Source organism: Mus caroli, chromosome 2 (assembly GCF_900094665.2).
Source record: "Mus caroli chromosome 2, CAROLI_EIJ_v1.1, whole genome shotgun sequence".
NCBI lineage: Eukaryota > Metazoa > Chordata > Mammalia > Rodentia > Muridae > Mus > Mus caroli.
The window spans coordinates 144,612,389-144,632,019 of NC_034571.1; the positions used below are offsets into that span (position 1 = coordinate 144,612,389).

At 48.7% G+C, this 19,631-nt stretch overlaps 1 protein-coding gene and 1 pseudogene across 2 annotated transcripts; both read left to right on the forward strand.

The window, feature by feature from the left end:
* Positions 1 to 7,685: 7,685 nt before the first annotated feature.
* On the forward strand, positions 7,686 to 8,831 carry Id1 (inhibitor of DNA binding 1, HLH protein). Of its 2 annotated transcripts, none has more exons than XM_021156065.1 (2): positions 7,686 to 8,174; positions 8,394 to 8,831. In XM_021156065.1, exons 1-2 carry the CDS (start codon positions 7,770 to 7,772, stop codon positions 8,433 to 8,435), a joined length of 447 nt encoding a protein of 148 aa, XP_021011724.1. In that variant the 5' UTR covers positions 7,686 to 7,769; the 3' UTR covers positions 8,436 to 8,831. The 2 variants fall into 2 exon arrangements, with proteins under 2 accessions (XP_021011724.1, XP_029325795.1); XM_029469935.1 differs by having other exon boundaries at positions 7,699 to 8,179; positions 8,394 to 8,448.
* Positions 8,832 to 14,821: 5,990 nt separating this feature from the next.
* On the forward strand, positions 14,822 to 17,692 carry LOC110307339 (annotated as a pseudogene).
* The last annotated feature ends 1,939 nt before the right edge of the window (positions 17,693 to 19,631 follow it).

The following is a 19,631-nucleotide window of genomic DNA, read 5'->3' on the forward strand; positions in this document are numbered from 1 at the left end:
CTCTGGGAGGGGCCCAGACTGCCAGGCTCCAAACTCCCTCCCATTGTTCTAGGGCCTCTTTGGAAAACTGGGTGGAAGGCAAAAGGTGGGTCCAGGCCTGGGCCATCACACTCCCTAGAATCACCAGGAAAGCAGCCTGGAACCCTTACGGGGAGGCTGGCTATGGGTCCATTGTGCAGATGGAGAAGTTGAGTCTAGAGCAGTAAGGGCTGGTTCCATGAGTAGTCAGGCCTTTACACCCTTCATGTGACCACTGCACAGCCTCCTGATGAAATTGGGGGTCTAGATAAATCAGACCCTAAAAAGTCACAGAACTGTTTGGTTGGCTCCCACTTCAGAACACTTCTTGTGGGTTAAACATTAACCCTGACTCTGGGTTACACTGTTTATGTAGTGCGCTTGTGGTGGGATGGAGGACTCTTGCTATAGCACTCATGTGGCAGAGGACAGCTGGGAGGAGTTGGTTCTCTCCTACCATTTGGCTAGGTCACAAGAATAGGTCCTCAGGGTGTCAGCTTGGCCCCAGGCACCTTTCCCACTGTGCCATCACACACGTCCAAATTCAACTTTTATCCTCATGTTGTAAATGAGGAAACCGAGGACTTAGAGGAACAATTCACTAGTTAACTAAAATTACCTACAAATTATTCAGCTCCAAGTATTGGGTGGTGTGACTTTGAGCAGATTGCTAACCTTTTCTGAGCTCACGGATCCTGCTCCCCAGCCTCCTCAAGGGGGTTGTCCTCCCCAATCCAAGATGACCTCAAACCTTAAGCCTCCAGCTGCCTCTACCTGATTCCTGGGATTACAGGTTCAGCATGCCCTGTAAATCCTACTTGCTTTCCTAGAACTCACAGCCCCACGGGTGGAGGATGGGAATAGGAAATGGATAACAGAGCACAAGACAAAGATCGCTTTAGATAGTAAAAGAAAATAGCCAAGGGTGTTCTGAGGTCTCCATCGAGGAGGCGACCTTTGACCTGGGACCTCAGGGTGACAAACTAGCAGAGACCTGGTTGGTAAGTGCTCTAGGCTGAGGGCACATCTAGGGCAAGGGTCTTGAGGCCGGATGGAGCTGGTTAGAGGAAGTCAAGGGGCTGGAGAGAGAAATGGGAGGACAGGACGTGGGGTGAAGGGGGGTGGTGAGTAAAGGGGGGGGGGTGGAGTTTGGGTTCTGTTCTCAAGGAGATGGGCACAGATACAGTGTTTGGCCAGGCCAGAGTCCTGGGGTGGAATGGGGATTGCTCTCTGGTTACAATCAGAGGTGGGGACAGCCAAAGCCCAAGGTCTTTCCCCAAAGTTCCCTCAGTCCCAGCCCAGAGGCGCCGGCCTGGCTGCTGGAAGACTTCACTGTGGGCACATCTGGGGAGCAGCTGCAGGGGCCAGGGCCAGAGTAGATCATGTGACACGGACAGGCTCGCCCTGGAGCCTACAGAGCCAAGACTCTGAGAAAAGGCCTTTGAAGAGTATCTGGAAATGCGCATGTCCAGAGACATGCTCTGCAGTGTGGACTTCTATGTAAGGTCTCCCCACCCCCGCACAGGGAGAGAACACCATCTCCACTCTGTGTGATCAGAAGCTACTCCTTACATAGAGCAGACAAGAAGTGACTGCTACCTCTGGAGGCTGCTGACTCCTCATTCAGAGACAGGCCCTGAGAAGCACCCTGAGCTACAGGCTGGGTAGAGGACCAGAGCGCAGGCTTAGGCTAGTGCTTAGAATTCTGAGTGATACTGAGGGAGGGAGCACTAAGTTACCCTGAGCTATTCGCGTGACAGACAGGGACAGGAACCAGACTGAAGAAGCTTTCCCTAGCAGGTGTGACTGACTGCACACCTGCAGCCCTCCCTAATAGTGCCGTGCCTTCATTCAGTACATTTCTCCAGAGGACACGGAGGCTTCATCTTGATTGTCAACTAGACTGGATTTAGAATTACTTAAGAGACACACCTCTGGGCATGTCCGCCAGAGTCATTTCAAAAACCTTGAAGGGGGAAGGCCCAAGGTCCCAGACTGAATACAAAGAGGCAAGTGAGAGTTTGAACTATGCAGCCGCCTTGACTCTGAGCTTCGTGACTGGATACAATGTGTCCAGCCTTCACATTCACTCTGCGTGGCCTTTCCCACTCTTAACCTGGGGTCAAAAGAAACCAGTCCTTCCCTAAGTTGTTTGGTTAGATACTCACTCTCTCATGGGCCTGCCAGGAACCTTCAACCCTGTGAGCCACAGTGACACACATACCTACAGTCCCAGCACAGACCACTCTGATAGTCTCAGTGCAGTGCAGTCCCAGCTATACTCCAAAAGGAACTTTGAGACCAACTTGGATCACACTTCCAAAAAAAAAAAAAAAAGATTGCTGGGAATAAAGAGATGATTCCGAAGTAAGAGCTCTGGCTGCTCTTCCAGAGTCAGGTTCAACTCCAAGCATCTTCATGGTGGCTCAAAACTTTCTGTAACTCCAATTCCAGAAAATCTGACACCCTCTTCTGGCCTCAGAGGACACAGGAACCAGGGACCTACCTGCTACACAGACATGCATGCAGGAAAAAAAAATCCGAATTTTATGTAAAATAGAAGATGAGCAGAGGGCTGGGATTGTAGCTCCGAAGGTAGAGAGCTTCCCTAGCATGCACAGAGCTGTAGGTTCGATCCCCAGCAGCACATAAAGCAGGCTTCCTGGTACATATCTATAACCCCAGAGCTCAGGAAGATCAGAAGTTAAGGCTACAGAGTTAAGTGGAATCCAGCCTGGGCAAGTAAGACCCTGTCTCATGAAGGAAAAGAACAGAAGGAAAGAACTCTCTAGGAAGTGATGGCGCACGCCTTTAATCCCAGCACTTGGGAGGTAGAGGCAGGTGGATTTCTGAGTTCCAGGCCAGCCTGATCTACAGAGTGAGTTCCAGGACAGTCAGGGCTACACAGAGAAACCCTGTCTCGAAAAAGAAAGAAAGAAAGAAAGAAAGAAAGAAAGAAAGAAAGAAAGAAAGAAAGAAAGAAAGAAAGGATTCCTCTTGCTGTTTCTAGGGCATCTAGGAAGGTGAGTTGATTTTGTTGGGTTTTTTTGTTTGTTTGTTTGTTTTGTTTTGTTTTTTTATCCTGCTTGAGAGAATAATAGGCAAGCAGGTAATAGGTGTTGAGGCTGTTTCAGGGTGAGAGAGGGAGAGGGAGGAAGGGAGAGAGAGAGAGAGAGAGAGAGAGAGAGAGAGAGAGAGAGAGAGAGAGAGCAGGTAAGAGCTCCTGACCTGCAATCCTGACAACTTGAGTTCAATCCCCAGGAGCTGCTGTAGAAGGAGGCCAAAGTGGAAGAAGGGACGACTCTTGCAAGTCGTCCTCTGACCTCCGTTGCACAGGGCATGCACACAGCACTTCCATACCCTCACATACTTCAGTATAGAAACCCCTCTCCAATTCTTTCTCCTTTCTCTCTGTTCATACTGAGATTGAGCCCAGGGACTGTGACACAGTAAATACTTGCGGCATGGCTAAGCTACATCCAGAGCCCCACATATGCTTCTGTTCAGAAATACAATAAGAGCCAGAGTAGTCATGACTTTAATCTTAGCATTCAGATCTCTGTGAGTTTGAGGCAAGCCTGGTTGGAGAGTTCCAGGCCAGTCAGGGCTACACAGTAGGAGACTCTGTCTCAAAGCAAACACATGCATAGAGAACCTGGTATGGTGCCTCACACATGCAATTCCAGCACTGGAGATGCCAGGGAGGTCAGGAGTTCATGGCTAAACTTTGGCTACATAGTGTGTTTGGGGCCAGCATGGGCTACATGAAGCTCTGTCAAAGAAGAAGAGGGGGAAGAAGAAGAGGAGGAGGGAGGAGGGGGCGGGGAGGAGGAGAAGGAGGAAAAAAGATGTTGCCCATCTTGTCATCTTACACCTTCTTACAGTGACAATCAATCCTATTGGGTATAAAGTTTTTTTTCTTCTCCCTCTTTGGTGGTACTGGGAGTTGAATCTAGGTCCTTGCACATGCTAGACAAGAATTCTACCACTCAGTTACCTCTCCAGCTTTTTATTTACACATACCCACCCCTCCCCTCTAGACTGGCCTGGGCCTCACTGTGTACTCAAAATCAGCCTCCCACTTACACTTATCTTTCTGCCTCGGCCCCCCAGGGTGCTTGGGATTACAGGTGTCAATCATCAGGCTTGACCTTTTAACAATGTTTACGTTTTTTTGGCCAGGCATGGTGGTACATGCCTTTAATCACAGCACTTGGGAAGTAAAGTGGTTCGCTGTGAGTTCAAGACCAGCGTGGGCTACATTAGTGAGCCACATCAGAAACAAACAAGCAAACTTTAATATATATATTTTTTCTCTAAAATTTAAAATTTGAGATGGGCTCTTCCTCAATTGCTCCAGCCAAACTTGAGCTTACTCTATAGTCTAGACAGGCTTCAAACTTGCAATCTGTTTCCTGTGCTCCCAAATGCTACTACAAGGCTGACTCCACCAGACAGGGTGGCATCCCCCTCTTGAAACAACACAGCAGGGAGCTCTATGCCTGTCAGCCTAGCTTTCTCTAGAATTGACAGCAGCCAGTAGAATTTCTGGGGCCATGAATAATTAGTTGTTATTGATTAATATTCCAATTTTCTTCTCTGGCTGCCCTGTGCCTCTCCTTTAAGCAAGTCTTTTTTTTTTTTAATTACTTAATCTTATGTTTTTTTTTTTCATATAAGAGGAGGTGTCATGTGCAGGTGCATGCATGATGCAAGGCTCAGTTCTCTCCATCTATCCTGTGGCTTCTGGGTATTGAACTCCTGCCATCAGGTTTGGCTGCAAGTACCTTCGCTTGGTGAACCATATCACACTCACACACATACGCACGCACACACCCCACAATTCTTTTGAGTAGTGCAAAGTTCAAACATACTGTGGCAGGATTGGTAGCAGTTGGCAAACACTGGAGTGTAAGGAGCTGAGGAGCGGGGAGTTCAGCTTATTAGCAATATGTTGCTTTTTCTCATTTAGAATAGACTGACCTTAAACTTCTAATCCTTTAGACCCTCCTGCCTCATCCTTTGGGGAATGCTGGGATTACAGATGTCACAGTCTGTTCTTTGAAGTTGGTCTCACTACTAAGTGTCCCTGGTTTTCTGAGGCTCAGGCATTGGGCCGTTTATTGTTCCACCAAGTATTTGTATTAACTCTTTGCTGTGGGAAAAGGGGACTATAATGTCACCCAGGGACACTATAATATCACCATAATGCTCTCCTAGGGAGCATATAGCAGTTTACCCTGTTTCTCAGGGTGATCTTGAGTGACAAGTTTGAACCTCTGTTTCCTGTTTCTGTTTGTCTAGGACTCTGGAGTCAGTCTTTGGGAGGCACAGTGAGGGACAGGCCCTCACCTATACCATATACCAGGCTGGCCTTGAGAAAGTGTAGTTTAAGATAAACCATTCATTCATTCGTTTGTTTGCTTGTTTTTTTTTTGAGACAGGGTGTAATAGCTCTGGCTGTCCTGGAACTTGTAGACCAGTCTGACCTTAAACTCACAGAGATCCACCTGCCTCTGCCTCCCAACTGCTGGGGTTAAAGGCCTGTGCCAGCCCTCTCAACACACAGCCCAACCCCCCTTCACCCCACCCCACACCCGATTAGAATAAACACTTTATTCTCCTGCCTCTGCCTTGTGAGTGCTGGGAATGTAGGCACCTTGTCCCCACACCAGGTTTTATACCATGCTGGTGGCAGGTGTGTGTGTGTGTGTGTGTGTGTGTGTGTGTGTGTGTAAACCCAGGGCTTCCAGCTAGGCAAGCTGTCCTCCAACTGAGCTAGGGTGACTCTGTGTCCTAGATATAACAATACTTCTAGGGCATCAGCTAAGGCTCCTGGGAGGTCTTAAGGCACCCGCTCTTTTGTAAATAAACTAAATAAGTCTGTCTTTAGTGCTGTAAAGAGAACTACAATAGAGAAGGCAAACTTCACACAGCTCTAACCCTAAGAGAGCAGCGAATGGTCGTGGCTATTATAGAAACCAGGCAGAGAGCAAGGTAGAGCTCAGAGAGCATGAAAAACATCTACACGGAGACCCTTCTGTCTAGTTCAGATCTCAGACTCGGTTCTCTGAGACCTGAACCGTTCGCCCCCAGTTCAAAGACCTAGGTCCTGGTCCCGGGGACTTTACAGTTCATTTTCTAGAAACTGAGTCAGTTTCGGAATCCAGAATAAAAGAGAACCAGCCTTACAATCTGTCTCAGTTCATGAACATGATGTGGCAGAGCACACCTGTAATCTCAGCGAAGGAATCCAACTCAGCTGGGGAGGGGCCTGGGCCCTGACGGGTTTGGGGTGGCAGGGTGTGAGAAAACCTCCCAAACCGCCCGAGCTGTGGGGCTGGGTGGGGGAGACTCGGCAGGTGTGGGGCGGGGAGGTAAGTTGACCCTTGGTCAGCAACCGCACCCACGAGGAAAGCATTCCCAGGCTTCGCGCCCTAAGTCTGCAGGTGACGGGCTCAGGGGCGGGGGCTGGGAGAGGGGGGGAGCGGAGAATGCTCCAGCCCAGTTTGCCGTCTCCATGGCGACCGCCCGCGCGGCGCCAGCCTGACAGCCCGTCCGGGTTTTATGAATGGGTGACGTCACGGGCCTGGCGTCTAACGGTCTGAGCCGCTTGTTCAGACGCTGACACAGACCAGCCGGAGAAAGGAAAGGGAGGGGGTGATCTCCGCAGCTGCTCCGCCGTGGGAGGGAGAGCTTGCTCGGAGGCCTTCAAGAAGGAAAAAAAATCTTGCAAAAAGAGGAGAAAAAAATTAAAAAAAAAAAAATCACCAGCTGCTGCAGATTTGGAACCTTTCTGCAAGAGGCTGCAGATCCAGGGTAGAATTGGGTGCTGTAGTTCTACTCCACCGCGACCCTCTATCTAATTCAGGTCTCAGATTCTGTCCTCCGCTTTAAAGAGGTTCCTAGTATCTCTCCCAATGTAGTCGACCTAGTTCCTGGTCCTAGGGACTTTGCAGTTCATTTCTCTAGAAATTTGAGTCAGGCACGGAGTTCAGAGTAAAAGAGAGCCTGCTTTGAAATCTGTCTCAGAACATGATGTGGTAGAGCACGCCTGTATAATCGCAGCACCTGGGGTCAAAGCAAGGAACATCTTAATTTTAAGGTCATTCTCTGCTACATAGCAAGTTCCGAGTCTAGCACGGGTTACATGAGACTCACTCTAAAAAAAAAAAAAAAAAAAAAAATCTGCAAACCCTCCAAAGTAAATAAATATAAAAATAAAATTCGGCTTTTAATAAGTAGAGATCACAGCCCAATCTTCCGACAGCATCTGGGAATCCTTGACTTGTCCTGAGTCACTGGCCAACCCAAAGCTAGCCACTTCCCCGTTCCTGTTTAATCTGCAAAATGGACCTGGAGAAGTGAGAAAGAGACCGTGAGAAGCTGATTCCTGGGGTCTTTTTGTTAACCGCAAAATTAGCTTAGTCTCTTTGCTTCCTTGAGGAAGAGCCCACTGGCTGCTCTGCCTATGCCCTCCCACCCTCTCAGTTCTTGAGCCCCCATCACCTCTCCATCAGCCTAAGGGTATACTAGTAGATCCAGAGGTGGGACCCAAAGGCGCGCTAAGCCACCCCTCTAGCAGCCTATTGGTTGCTTTTGAACGTTCTGAACCCGCCCTTGGTCCGCCCTTATAAAAGACTGGCTCCAGCGTTCAGCCCTCTCATTGTACAACCTTTCTCCAACTTCTTGGTCTCTTCCCACACTCTGTTCTCAGCCTCCTCCGCTCCCCTCCGCCTGTCCTCAGGATCATGAAGGTCGCCAGTGGCAGTACCGCAGCCGCTGCAGGCCCCAGCTGTTCGCTGAAGGCGGGCAGGACGGCGGGCGAGGTGGTACTTGGTCTGTCGGAGCAAAGCGTGGCCATCTCGCGCTGCGCTGGGACGCGCCTGCCCGCCTTGCTGGACGAACAGCAGGTGAACGTCCTGCTCTACGACATGAACGGCTGCTACTCACGCCTCAAGGAGCTGGTGCCCACCTTGCCCCAGAACCGCAAAGTGAGCAAGGTGGAGATCCTGCAGCATGTAATCGACTACATCAGGGACCTGCAGCTGGAGCTGAACTCGGAGTCTGAAGTCGGGACTGCCGGAGGCCGGGGGCTGCCTGTCCGCGCCCCTCTCAGCACCCTGAACGGCGAGATCAGTGCCTTGGCGGCCGAGGTGAGGTCCGAGTTAGAGTATTACATTATTCTTCAGTGGGAAACTGAGGCCACGGGAGGCGGGTGTCCCCCTTCCTTTTCAGGCGCATAGCTATTTAGGGGCGACTAATAGGAAAAAGTTCGTTTTCATCGTGCCTCCTGGAGTAGAGAAATGGGAACGCCTCTCCCTTCCTTGTCCTTTCAGTGGGTCTCATGCCTTATCTCGCTCTGGTGTTCACAGGCGGCATGTGTTCCAGCCGACGATCGCATCTTGTGTCGCTGAGGCGGCGCACTGAGGCACCAGATGGACTCCAGCCCTTCAGGAGGCAAGAGGAAAAAAGTGCTCTCTGTTCCCCAGGGGATCCCTGGGAAAGACACTACGGCAGCCACCGGACTCTAGGCGGATCTGTCCAGGGGGTAGAGGGTTTGATCAACAGAGCCTCACCCTCTCCACCTTTCAGCATCCAGAGACTTTGGGGAGGGGGTTAATCAACCCCGCGTGTTTCTGTTTTATTGAAAAAGCAGACATTTTTTTTAAATGGTCACATTTCGTGCTTCTCGGATTTCTGAGGAAATGTTTTGTATTGTATATTACAATGATCACTGGCTGAAAATATTGTTTTACAATAGTTCTATGGGGGTGGGTTTTTTGTTGTTATTAAACAAACACTTTAGATAACGTTGCTGTGACTTCTTGGATGGGGGAGGGGCGGGACAGGCATGACCTCTGGCCATTTTCACAGCTGGTGTTGAGAATCTGGGGGATTGGATGGCCACATCTGGGCTGTCATTCTTACCGACCTGAATGAGTGTTTCCGGTGTCTTTAATGTCTATTCTTTCCCTCATCTCTGGCCATTTCCCTGTTCCCTGGTGTCATAAAGTCAAATCCTCTAGACCTCTAGTAGGGCTTTCTCTCAACGTGGTCCCCAGGCCATCTGGATCACCCAGGGAGGTTGTTAAAATGCAGATGGACCTGCTGAGTCCCCTGCTCTGGGCTGGGAAGTATTCAAGCCATTCAAGTTGGGAAAGCGGGTCACTGGACCATTCATTTCCTTACCAAGGGCAGGGGTTTGTGTGTGAGACCTAGTGAAAAGGGCCTGCCTAAGGTCATGCAGGACTTCTGTTGCCCCCCTCTTCCCTGCTGAGCCACCTTTCTCTGGAGGCCAGCAGGCTGCCCTAGGGCTCCTGCCTTGTCCAAGTGGGTGATGAAATTGGCAGGGTTAGGCTGTACACAGCTGCAGGGCCACCTGCTCTGGATCTGGACTCAGCCCCCTCACCCTGGCCTGGCTTTGCTGGCAGATCAACACAACACCCCCCCCTCCACCCCAGGCCACTGTGTGGGCGAGTCATGTCCCCAACTCCTGAGAAGTAAAAAGGTTTTCCTTAGGTTTTGTCTACCTGGACAAGTGGCTTTGGGTTCTTACGGGAGTGCACAAATATCAGGGCTTGCCTGTGTGTGCCTTGAGTGACTGGCGGTAGGAAATGGGGCATCTGTCCTGTGCAGGAACTTGGGTGGTGGATGTATGTAGCAAGGCACACATGGGTCCTAAAGACTAGTGTGTGCCCTCCAGCCCTTGGGACTTTGCTTGGGTGCACTGTGCTCATACCCGCCCGGCTCTAGGTTGATGTTACGGGCTACCGAAGCACACTGGGCTCCTTTGTAACTGTAGATGGCTTAGCATTCCTAGCCCACTGTGGGTCTAGGGCAGCAAACCATTTCTCAAAAAGTACAATTTCCACCTTCCAGGCCACTTGTGAGTTAGACCTTGAGGACACCATCCTTCAAGGATCCCTGCCAAGCTAATTCCCTCCGAGAAATGGAGTCCCGGAAAGAGCAAAGACCTTGTCCCCAAATAGTAAGAACTATTGATATAGTTTGACACTCAACAAAATAAACCAGTTGTACTAAAGGCATGTTCTAGCCAGCCTGGTCTATGTAGCAAGATCCAGGCAATTTAGAGCTACATAGGGAGACCCTGTCTCACAATAGGAAATAACAAGACCCAAATAAACAACGTCTAGAACCAGGAGCCAGACTGCTCCTCTGCCTGGAGGACTTAAAGATTCCCACTGGGGCTTAAGGTAGGATCCTGAGCCCAGTTTTACCATGGAAGAAACAAACTGAACAAAAATAAAATCTGGAATTATTTAGGGAGCACTTACGTTAGGTTTGACTAAGTTACGTTAACTTTAACACTAAGCCAGGTACATAAAGTGATCTCAAGCATTTGATGGACTTCACTTTAGTAGTAGTTTTATTTGTAGGTGATTAAACCCTTTGCTGTGTGTGCCCTCTCCACCTGGGCAGTTTTATAGTACTAACCTCACAGGATCGTCCAGAATAAATGTAACCCAGATCAGACTTTAGCACACAGCCTGGTACATAAGACAGTTAGGAATTATTAATCAGAGGCACACGTGTGTGCCCACTTCCTCTCCGCATGTGTGAGTCTCCCTTTGCAAGCCCACCCACCGGGAGGTGGGCGTGTCCCCGCGTGCATCTCTACCCTCCAGAGCCTTCTAGCTCAGAAAGGGGCCGCTGAGCCCCTGGCCACTTCCCCCCGCCATCCAGGCACACTCTGGCTTCCACGTTTCCCTCTCTTCCTCTTTGGCCCGGACCCAGCCCATCTGGAGGCCGGCTCCGCAGCGGCCTGGGAGCGTTTCCATCAGCTGGGCCCGAGGAATGCGGAGCTATTTAACCTGAGCATCCCCAGGTGTACGGAGGCGCCTGGCTGTCTGGGCCCGCCGACTTTGGCACGGCCGCGCTAGACAAACAGCGGCCGCCCCCGCCCTGCCCCTCCGCCCGCAGCTGCAGCCGGGCCTGGGAACGGGGCGGGCGTCGGCAGCTTGCATAAGAGGCACCAAGGAGGGAGGGGGCCAGAGGCCACCAATGTGTGCGCATATCCCCAATTGTGTGTGTACCCCAGACCAAGGGCCAGAGATCACCAGTGTGTGTGTGTGTGTTGTAGTATGAGAGAGAGAGAACCCTAAACCCAGGGACACAGAGGCCACCAACGTGTGTGTGTGTGTGTGTGTGTGTGTGTGTGTGTGTGTGTGTGTGTGCAAAAGCCAAACCCTCCTCTTTTGGAAATCATTAACATCTCAGCCCCTCCCAGACAGACTTGGTGCTGCCAGGAGCAGGGCAAAGACTGAAGAGGAACCACAGGACAAGTTCCTTGGGCGCTGGACTCAGGGTCCTCCTTATCTTACTTAACAAACACACAGAGCTTAGTATTCGATTGGCCTTATCCTATCCTCGGTCTTAGACAAAAGGCCAAAAAGTGATTAGGCACTAACTACACTAAACTTTTAAAAGTATCAACTTATTTAACCCCTTAGTGGCCCAATGCAATCTTATGCCCATGTTGATTAAGCCTAGCATTTAGTACTGAGCCATTTCTCCAACCCCTTAAGTTCATTTTAATAGCAATAAGAGTGATGATTGGCTAACTTTTTTTTTTTTTTAAATAATAGGGAACCAAACCCTGAGCCTTGAACATGGAACACGCTCAACAAGTGCCTCACGATCAGCCACATCCCGGGCTCTTGTCTTTTTGAGACCGCATCTCTCTGTGTAGCCTGCCCGTATATAAACTGGCTGAAACTACATCCTCTTCACAGAGTTACAAACTGAGCAGAAGGGTCAGGAATTCAAGGTAATCCTGACCTACAGAGCAAATTTGAAGCCAGCCTGGACTACCTAACACCCTGTCTCAAACAAGAACAAGAACAAAATCTAATGAACCAAGAAAGGTAGCATAGCCCAGGCTTCTTCAGATCCAAGCTGTCCCGGGTTAGGTTCTGTGTGACCTGATGTGAAGAGAACCCGTGTCTGATGTGGGATCACCAAGCTCTGACATCTACATACATCGTTATCCCTAATCCCCAGGGACCAGTGGTACTTCTCAGGCCCATCCACAGCCGCTCCTGCCTGGGCCCTGAGTGGATGGGTCATCCAGGCAGGGCGCTGCAGTGCTGGCTGGAGGCAGGTGCTGCTGCATCTGCTCCCCCCAAACATTGCATTTTACATTTTTATAGTCCTAGGGATTGAGCCTAGGGCCTCACATATGCTAGTCAAATGGTCTGCTATTGCATATTATTCTGATTCTGGCTATCCTCTCAAATGCTTCCTCTCGCTGACTTTTTGGTTTTTCGAGACAGGGCTTCTCTGTGTAGCCCTGGCTATCCTAGAACTCACTCTGAAGACCAGACTGGCCTCGAACTCAGAAATCTGCCTGCCTCTGCCTTCCAAGTGCTGGGATTAAAGGCGTGCACCACCACTGCCCAGCGCTTGTTTTCTTTCATTCATTCATTCATTCATTCATTCATTCTTTTTTTTTTCTTTCTTTGGACAAAGTGCTCACTATGTAGCCCTGGCTGGTCCTGTAACTCACTATGCAGATCAAGCTAGCTTCAAACTTCCAGAGTACTAGGATCAAAGGCATGTGCTGCCACAGTTGGGTTTTTGTTTTGTTTGTTTGTTTGTTTGTTTTTCCTTTTTCGAGACAGGTTTTACTCTGTAGCCCAGGCTTGCCTTGGACTCCAGGTAATTCTTCTGCTACAATTGCTAGGATTATAAGTATGGTCCAGCCATGGCACCCAGCGATAGCATTTACTCTTACTGAACACCACAACTGCCAACCAGGGAGGGTTGCCCAATGCCCAGGGTCACATAGCTGGGTTACCGAGTGGTAGGCAGATCTCAGATTCTGCCTGGCTGCTGTAGTGAAAGGAGGTGAGTCACAGGGCCAGCAGGAGTTGGGTGAGGCTGGGGTGAGGACCAGGCGCTACTTTCCTGGAAAAGGAAGGGAAGAGGAAACCGGGACTAGGAGGAACCACAGGTGGGGGGTGGGGGGAGCAGGCCCGGCTCCCTTATCTCTCTGACCCCACCCTGGCTGGCTCTGCTTCCTGCCCCTAACTCTTGCAAAACCTTTTTCGTAGAGCTGCCCCCAAGAGAGGTGCCCCAGGCCCTTACAGGGTTGCATCAGGGCATTGTGCAAGGAGCGGTTAGGAGAGGATGAGAGATGGCCGTGGGCCAAGAGGGAAGCAGGAGAGCCGCCCCAGTGCCACTTCTGATCGGAAGTCTGCTGCTTCTGTCTGGCTCTCAGGCATCCTGAGCTTTCTATCAACTGCTCTGAGGTTCCTGCAAAGTCAAATCGATATGCTCTGAGCTTCAGCCTAAGCTGCAGTTACTTCTCCCTGGAAATGTATAGGCGTTCCAACTGTCATTTATCCTGTAGTTAGAATCCCTGTCCCATGCACTAGGGACAGACTGCAGTAACACACATACATAACCACAGGTTCATTTACTTTGAAATTACCCAAGAAGCTTAAATTTCAAGGCTTCCCCCCCCCCCCAGGGTTTCCTTGATTAGCCCTGGCCATCCTGGAATGAACTCTGTTGACCACGCTGGTCTGGAACTAAGAGATTCATTGTCCCTGCCTCCCGAGTGCTGGGATTAAAGTCATGTCCACCACCTGCAAGACTCCTCACTCTTGAGAGTTTGAAATTCACAGGTTTCTTTGTGCAGTTTGTAAAATTTGTGTATTGTGTTCTTGTTAGAAGCTCCACAAAACCTAAGTTGTGCCTGTATATGAGGAGAGGCAAGACAGAAGTATCACGCTTTTGTGTCTGTCTTGCCTTCCATTCTTGTGTCTGTCTTGCCTTCCATTCCTGGGATCTCTAAGCCAAGAGGAGAATGGGGAAATTTTCTGAGAGGGGAACCAGTGGAGCCTCCCTCCCCCAGGGGCCCTCACGGAACAACCCTGGGTTGTGTGGGATCTGGTTTTTCTCTGTCCACTCTCGCCCCCTCTTGGAAGAACTGGAACTGCGCCCGCATGGGCGCGAAACCCTGCCTAGGTCCTGCAGTTAGAGATAGCCCGAACCCTGGTGGCTTCTAATGGAATGTGAGAGTATTAAAAGCAAGTGTGTGTGTGTGTGTGTGTGTGTGTGTGTGTGTGTGTGTGTGTGTGTTCCTGTTTGGTCTATGAGTATGTGTCCAGGTACTCAGTCAGATAACTGTATACCTGACTCTAGAAACTTCCACCCACAGCTTAGCTCTGATTAAGACCTAAGTATCTGGGCTGAAGAGATGTCTTGGGTTAAGAGCAGGCACTGTTCTTGGCTGAGTTCAGTTTCCAGCATTTACAGTGGACGGTCTCCCTTAACTCCAGTCCCAGGGACATCTGATGCTACTGGGTTCTGCAGACACCTGCATTCAGGAGTATACACCATAGACATAATTTTAAAACTAATAATAAAGTGCATTTAAAAACACCTTAGAGCTGGGACAATATTTCCACAGGGATCTGTTTCTGTCTTTTTTATAGTTATGTCCTATTAGGATAAAGCAGAGAAAAGGTACCTTGGTGGGTTCGGGGCCAAGGTGTGCAACTACTAGTTGGCACAACAGATCTAATCCAAGAGCTTTATTGTTTATTGGGGGAGGGGGAGAGTGAAAGGCCTTCTGGGAATGGGGACATGAGAGCAAGATAAAGAGAGACACACACATACACAGAGAGGGAGACAGAACATACAAGACAGACAGAGCAACTTCAGGTGACCCTGGACCTTTTAAAGGGAGTGCACATGGCTCTGCAACTGTGGTGGCATAAGTGTGGAAGGTAACTGTGCTAGCAGCTGTGGAAATGCACGGCACCTGGCGACAATGGCGGTGGCTGATGATGTAAGCTGAGTCGCTGAAAGGCAGTCTCTTGGAGCACGCCTGATTTACAATGGGTCCCATCTCCTAAAGTTTCCAGAACCTTCCAAAATAATACCACACCTGTGCGGGACACTTTCTATTCAAATCATAACACAGACCTTGTCTCATAACCAACCATGGAGGGCTATGGTCTCTCTGGGGTGGAGCACGTGTTTTACTTGTTCCAAGCCCTGGGTTTGAGTGAGGTCCAGCACAGGAACAAACAAACACAAAGCAAAGATAGAACCCACTGAGGGACCCCAGTTTTTGACAGTTGGGTTTTTTTGAGACTAGATCTCACCAAGTAGCCCTGGATAGCCTGGAACTTGCTGTGTAGACCTCCAGAGAAACGCTTGCCTCTGCTTCCAGGGATTAAAGGTATGTGCCATCAGGCCTCACTCCAAAGTTTTATTTCTGTTAGTTGGTATTAAGGCAAGGTCTCAATCTGCCTCAGGGAGACCGGGAATTCATACTATAGCCCAGGTGGCCTTGAACTCAAGATAATTCTCCTGCCTCAGCATTCTGAGGGCTGAGATTACAGCCATCATGTCTGGCTGTTCCCAGTTGGCTTGGAACCCTAAGTTTGGGGTTGTTCACATAGCTGGGGCGATCTCTCTTATTCACTTGTTCAGTGTGCTTCTGTATCTAGACTGAAGATTCCTCCCTGAATGTCCTGTCTGCTGACTGGCACAAAGTCGCTTCTCAGTAAACATTTGTAACATAAAAGAAGGTAGATAAGATGGGCATGGTGGCACACACCTTTAATCCCAGCACTTGGGAGGCAGAGGCAGGCGGATTTCTGAGTTTGAGGCCAGCCTGGTCTACAAAGTGAATTCTAGGATAGCCAGAGCTATACAGAGAAACCCTGTCTCGAAAAAAAAAAAAAAAAAAAAAACCCCCCCCAAAAAAAAAAAAAAAAAAAAAAAAAAAAAAAAAAAGAAGGAGGAGTGGGGGGGCGTGGAGGTAGATAAATAGATGCAAACCTACCATACTAGTGTCCGGCTCCTTATCCAACTAGTCCTGAAGAGACCCTGTCACTGAGGAGAGGGGAATGTTAGCTATGAACATCCAGAGTCCACAAGCCTAGGCAAGGACACTGAGAATAGCTCTGGTTACAAAAGCCCAGAGCTGATAAGTCAGCCATTTAGAGCTCACCTGCATCTTCCACTTGTTCTGACCTGTAGACTTTGCACAAAAAAACTTCAAACAATGTTTGCCAAATCCCCTTTATCTGAACTCACCTCCTCTGGGAAGCAGGCCGGGCTTGGGAACTCTCAAAGGATCCCCTGAGGCTATGGTTTGGATTTGAAGTGACCGTCCAAAAGCTTCATGTATTCAGGGCTTGGTCTCTAGCTAATGACACTGCTGAAAGGTGACTGGACCATGGTGACATCTCCCCAGCCTTTTATCTTTTGAGATAGGGTCTTACACATCCCAGCCTGGCTTCAGAATCCTGTCTTAAAATAGAAAGTAAAAAAAAAAAAAAAAGGCCTGGGGGTGTGGCTCAGTGGAAGATCACTCACCTAGCATGTGCAAAGGAGACAAGTCATGTGTGTGTGTGTGTGTGTGTGTGTGTGTGTGTGTGTGTGTGAGGTATGGAACCGTGTGCCTATAACTCCCATGCCAGCGAGGTAGAGACAGAGGACCCCTGCACTTTCTGGTCAGCCAAGCCCAGTAGGTTCAGTGACAGATCCTGTTTTGTAAAATAAGATGACGAACAATAAGAGTAATCAAAGACACATGCTGCGGACCTCTGGCACGCACACACACACACACACACACACACACCTACACACACACACAAATACATATACATACACCTCACAACTTAAAGTAATAATATTTGGGGCTGGAGAGATGGCTCAGTGGTTAAGAACATTTCCAGAGGCCTGCTGTTCAGTTACCAGCTAGGACTCGGGGCAGCTCACCAACTACTTATAACTCTGGCTCCAGGAGATCCCACACCCTCTATAGGCCTCTGCAGGCATCCACACACAAGTGGCAAACACTCAGATTGGCATCTACGCACAAATAAAGACAAAGATATATCTTTAAAAAATAATAATGGGGTGTCTGGCTCCTGCTCTCACAGACACTGCGGTACATTGAGCTCCATAGAGACAGTGCTGGGGCAATCAAGAGTCAGATAGACACTGGACGGGGCAAGCGAGAACCAGGGCACTGGGCGACTCTGTGCCTTGTAGAGGAAAATCAACTAAACGTGGGCAAAGAAGATCCTAAGAAGCTGAGAGGCAAAATGCCCTCATATGCATTCTTCGTGCAAAATTGCCAGGAGGAGCACAAGACGAAGCACCCGGATGCTTCTGTCAACTTCTCAGAGTTCTCCAAGAAGTGCTCAGAGAGGTGGGAGACCATGTCTGCTAAAGAAAAGGGGAAATTTGAAGATATGGTAAAGGCTGACAAGGCTCGTTTTGAAAGAGAAATGAAAACCTACATCCTCCCCCAAAGGGGAGACCAAAAAGAAGTTCAAGGACCCCAATGCACCCAAGAGGCCTCCTTTGGCCTTCTTCTTGTTCTGTTCTGAGTACTGCCCAAAACTCAAATTGAGCATCCCGGCTTATCCATGGGTGATGTTCTGAAGAAGCTAGGAGAGATGTGGAACAGCACTGCAGCGGATGACAAACAGTCCTACGAGAAGAAGGCTGCCGAGCTGAAGGAGAAGTATGAGAAGGATATTGCTGCCTACAGAGCTAAAGGAAAACCTGATGCGGAGGAAGGGGGCGAGGGGTCAAGGCTGAGAAGAGCAAGGAAAAGAAGGAAGATGAGAATGAAGAGGAGGAAGAGGAGAAAGAGGAAGATGAAGATGATGAATAAGTTGGTTCTATCGCAGTTTTTATCTTGTCTACAAAGCACTTAACCCCCGCCCCCATATACAGCTCACTCCTTTTAAAGAAAAGTCAGGCTGTGTAAGATTTGTTTTTATGGGGGGAGGGTATGGGGGACTTTTGGGATAGCATTGGAAATGTAATTGAGGAAACTACGTAATAAAAAAATATTAAAAATTAAAAAAAAGATTTGTTTTTAAACTATACAATGTCTTTTTTTGTAGCGTTAACACACTACCAATGTGTCTTTAGATAGCCCTGTCCTGGTGGTATTTTCAATAGCCACTAACCTTGCCTGGTACAGTCTGGGGGTTGTAAATTGGCATGGAAAATTAAAGCAAATTCTTGTTGGTGCACAACACAAATTCGTTATATATGAGGACAGTAGTTTGGTTTTTGTTTTGTTTTTTTGTTTTCATTCTCAGCTGTCTCTGATGCAGCTTATATGAAGATAATTGTCGTTCTGTTAATGAATACCACTCTGCAATTGCAAACAACAAAATATGCGGCCATTTTGTTGACATTCTGAATGCTTCTAAATAAATAGACTTTTTTTAATTAAAGAAAATAATGGTCCTGGTATTGGTATAACATGCCTTTAACCATAGCAGAAACAGATGGACCTTTGTGAGTTCAAAGCCAGCCTAGTCTACATAGTGAGTTCTAGATCAACCAGGGCTACATAGTGTGAGACCATGGTTTTTTGGTTTGTTGTTTTGGTTTCGGTCTTTTGGTTTTTTTTTTTTTTTTTTCAAGACAGTGTTTCTCTGTGTAGCCCTGGTTGTCCTGGAACTCACTCTGTAGACCAGGCTGGCCTCAAACTCAGAAATCTGCCTGCTTCTGCCTCTCAAGTGCTGGGATTAAAGGCATGTGCCACCACTGCCCCACGAGACCATGTCTTAAAAATTAACAATACTTTTATAGTAGGGCTGGATCAGTGACTCAGTGGTTAAGAGGAGTTGCTGCTCTTGCACGGGACCTGGGATCAATTCCCAGAACCCATACAGCAGCTCACAACAATCTGTTACTTCCATTCCAGGAGATCCAATTCTGTCAGGCTTCCGAGGGCACCAGAGATTCATGTCCCCAAAGAAACATATCCACATCCCAGCACTCGGGAGGCAGAGGCAGGAGGATTTCTGAGTTCGAGGCCAGCCTGGTCTACGAAGTGAGTGCCAGGACAGCCAGGGCTACACAGAGAAACCCTGTCTTGAAAAACCAAAAAAAAAAAAAAAAAGAAAGAAAGAAACATATCCACAGATGCAGGGGAAAAAGAAACACTCATAGCCATAAAATTAAAAATAAGTAGTAGAGACAGGCAGATCTCTGTGAGTTCAAGGCCATCCTGGTCTACAAAGTGAGTTCCAGGACAGCCAGGGCTACACAGAAAGACCCTGTCTTAAGCAACAACAGTAATTATCCTATGTTCTAAGAAGCCCAGTAGAGAGCACCTTAGCCTTGGTCAGGGTTCACCTCAGCAGCTATGTGACTCAATATCAAATACCGTGGTAGGATGCACAGAGAAAGGTAAGACACCACTTCCTGCCTCTGTGACATTTTCCCCAGCAATGTGTGACTTTATTTGGATCATGGCAAAAACATTAGGGAATCTGTGAAATTAATTATTTTTAATATAAGTGTCACCAGTGAAATAATCCGGCGGCCGTATTTCTTTACCCTTGCTAGTCCCCAATAACCACACAGAGAAACCAAGATGTATTTCAAGCTGCCCATCAATATTCAGGCAGTAAAATTATTTTTATTAATCCCTAATCTGGTCTGGCGACCTCCCAGCCCTGTCTCCATGATACTTGCTGTTTAATATTGTTTGGGCCTTCCTTAGGTGTTTTTTCCTCATGGTGTCTTCTCAGACCCTTTCCTCCTGGCTCAGTCTGAAACTTCCTCCTTCTCTCTCTCCACACCACAGA

Coding starts and splice junctions, on each gene's coding strand:
- Id1 (XM_029469935.1), top strand. CDS start 7,770: ATGAAGGTCGCCAGTGGCAGTACCGCAGCCGCTGCAGGCCCCAGCTGT. Junction 8,180..8,393: donor GCCTTGGCGGCCGAGGTGAG/GTCCGAGTTAGA, acceptor TGGTGTTCACAG/GCGGCATGTGTTCCAGCCGA.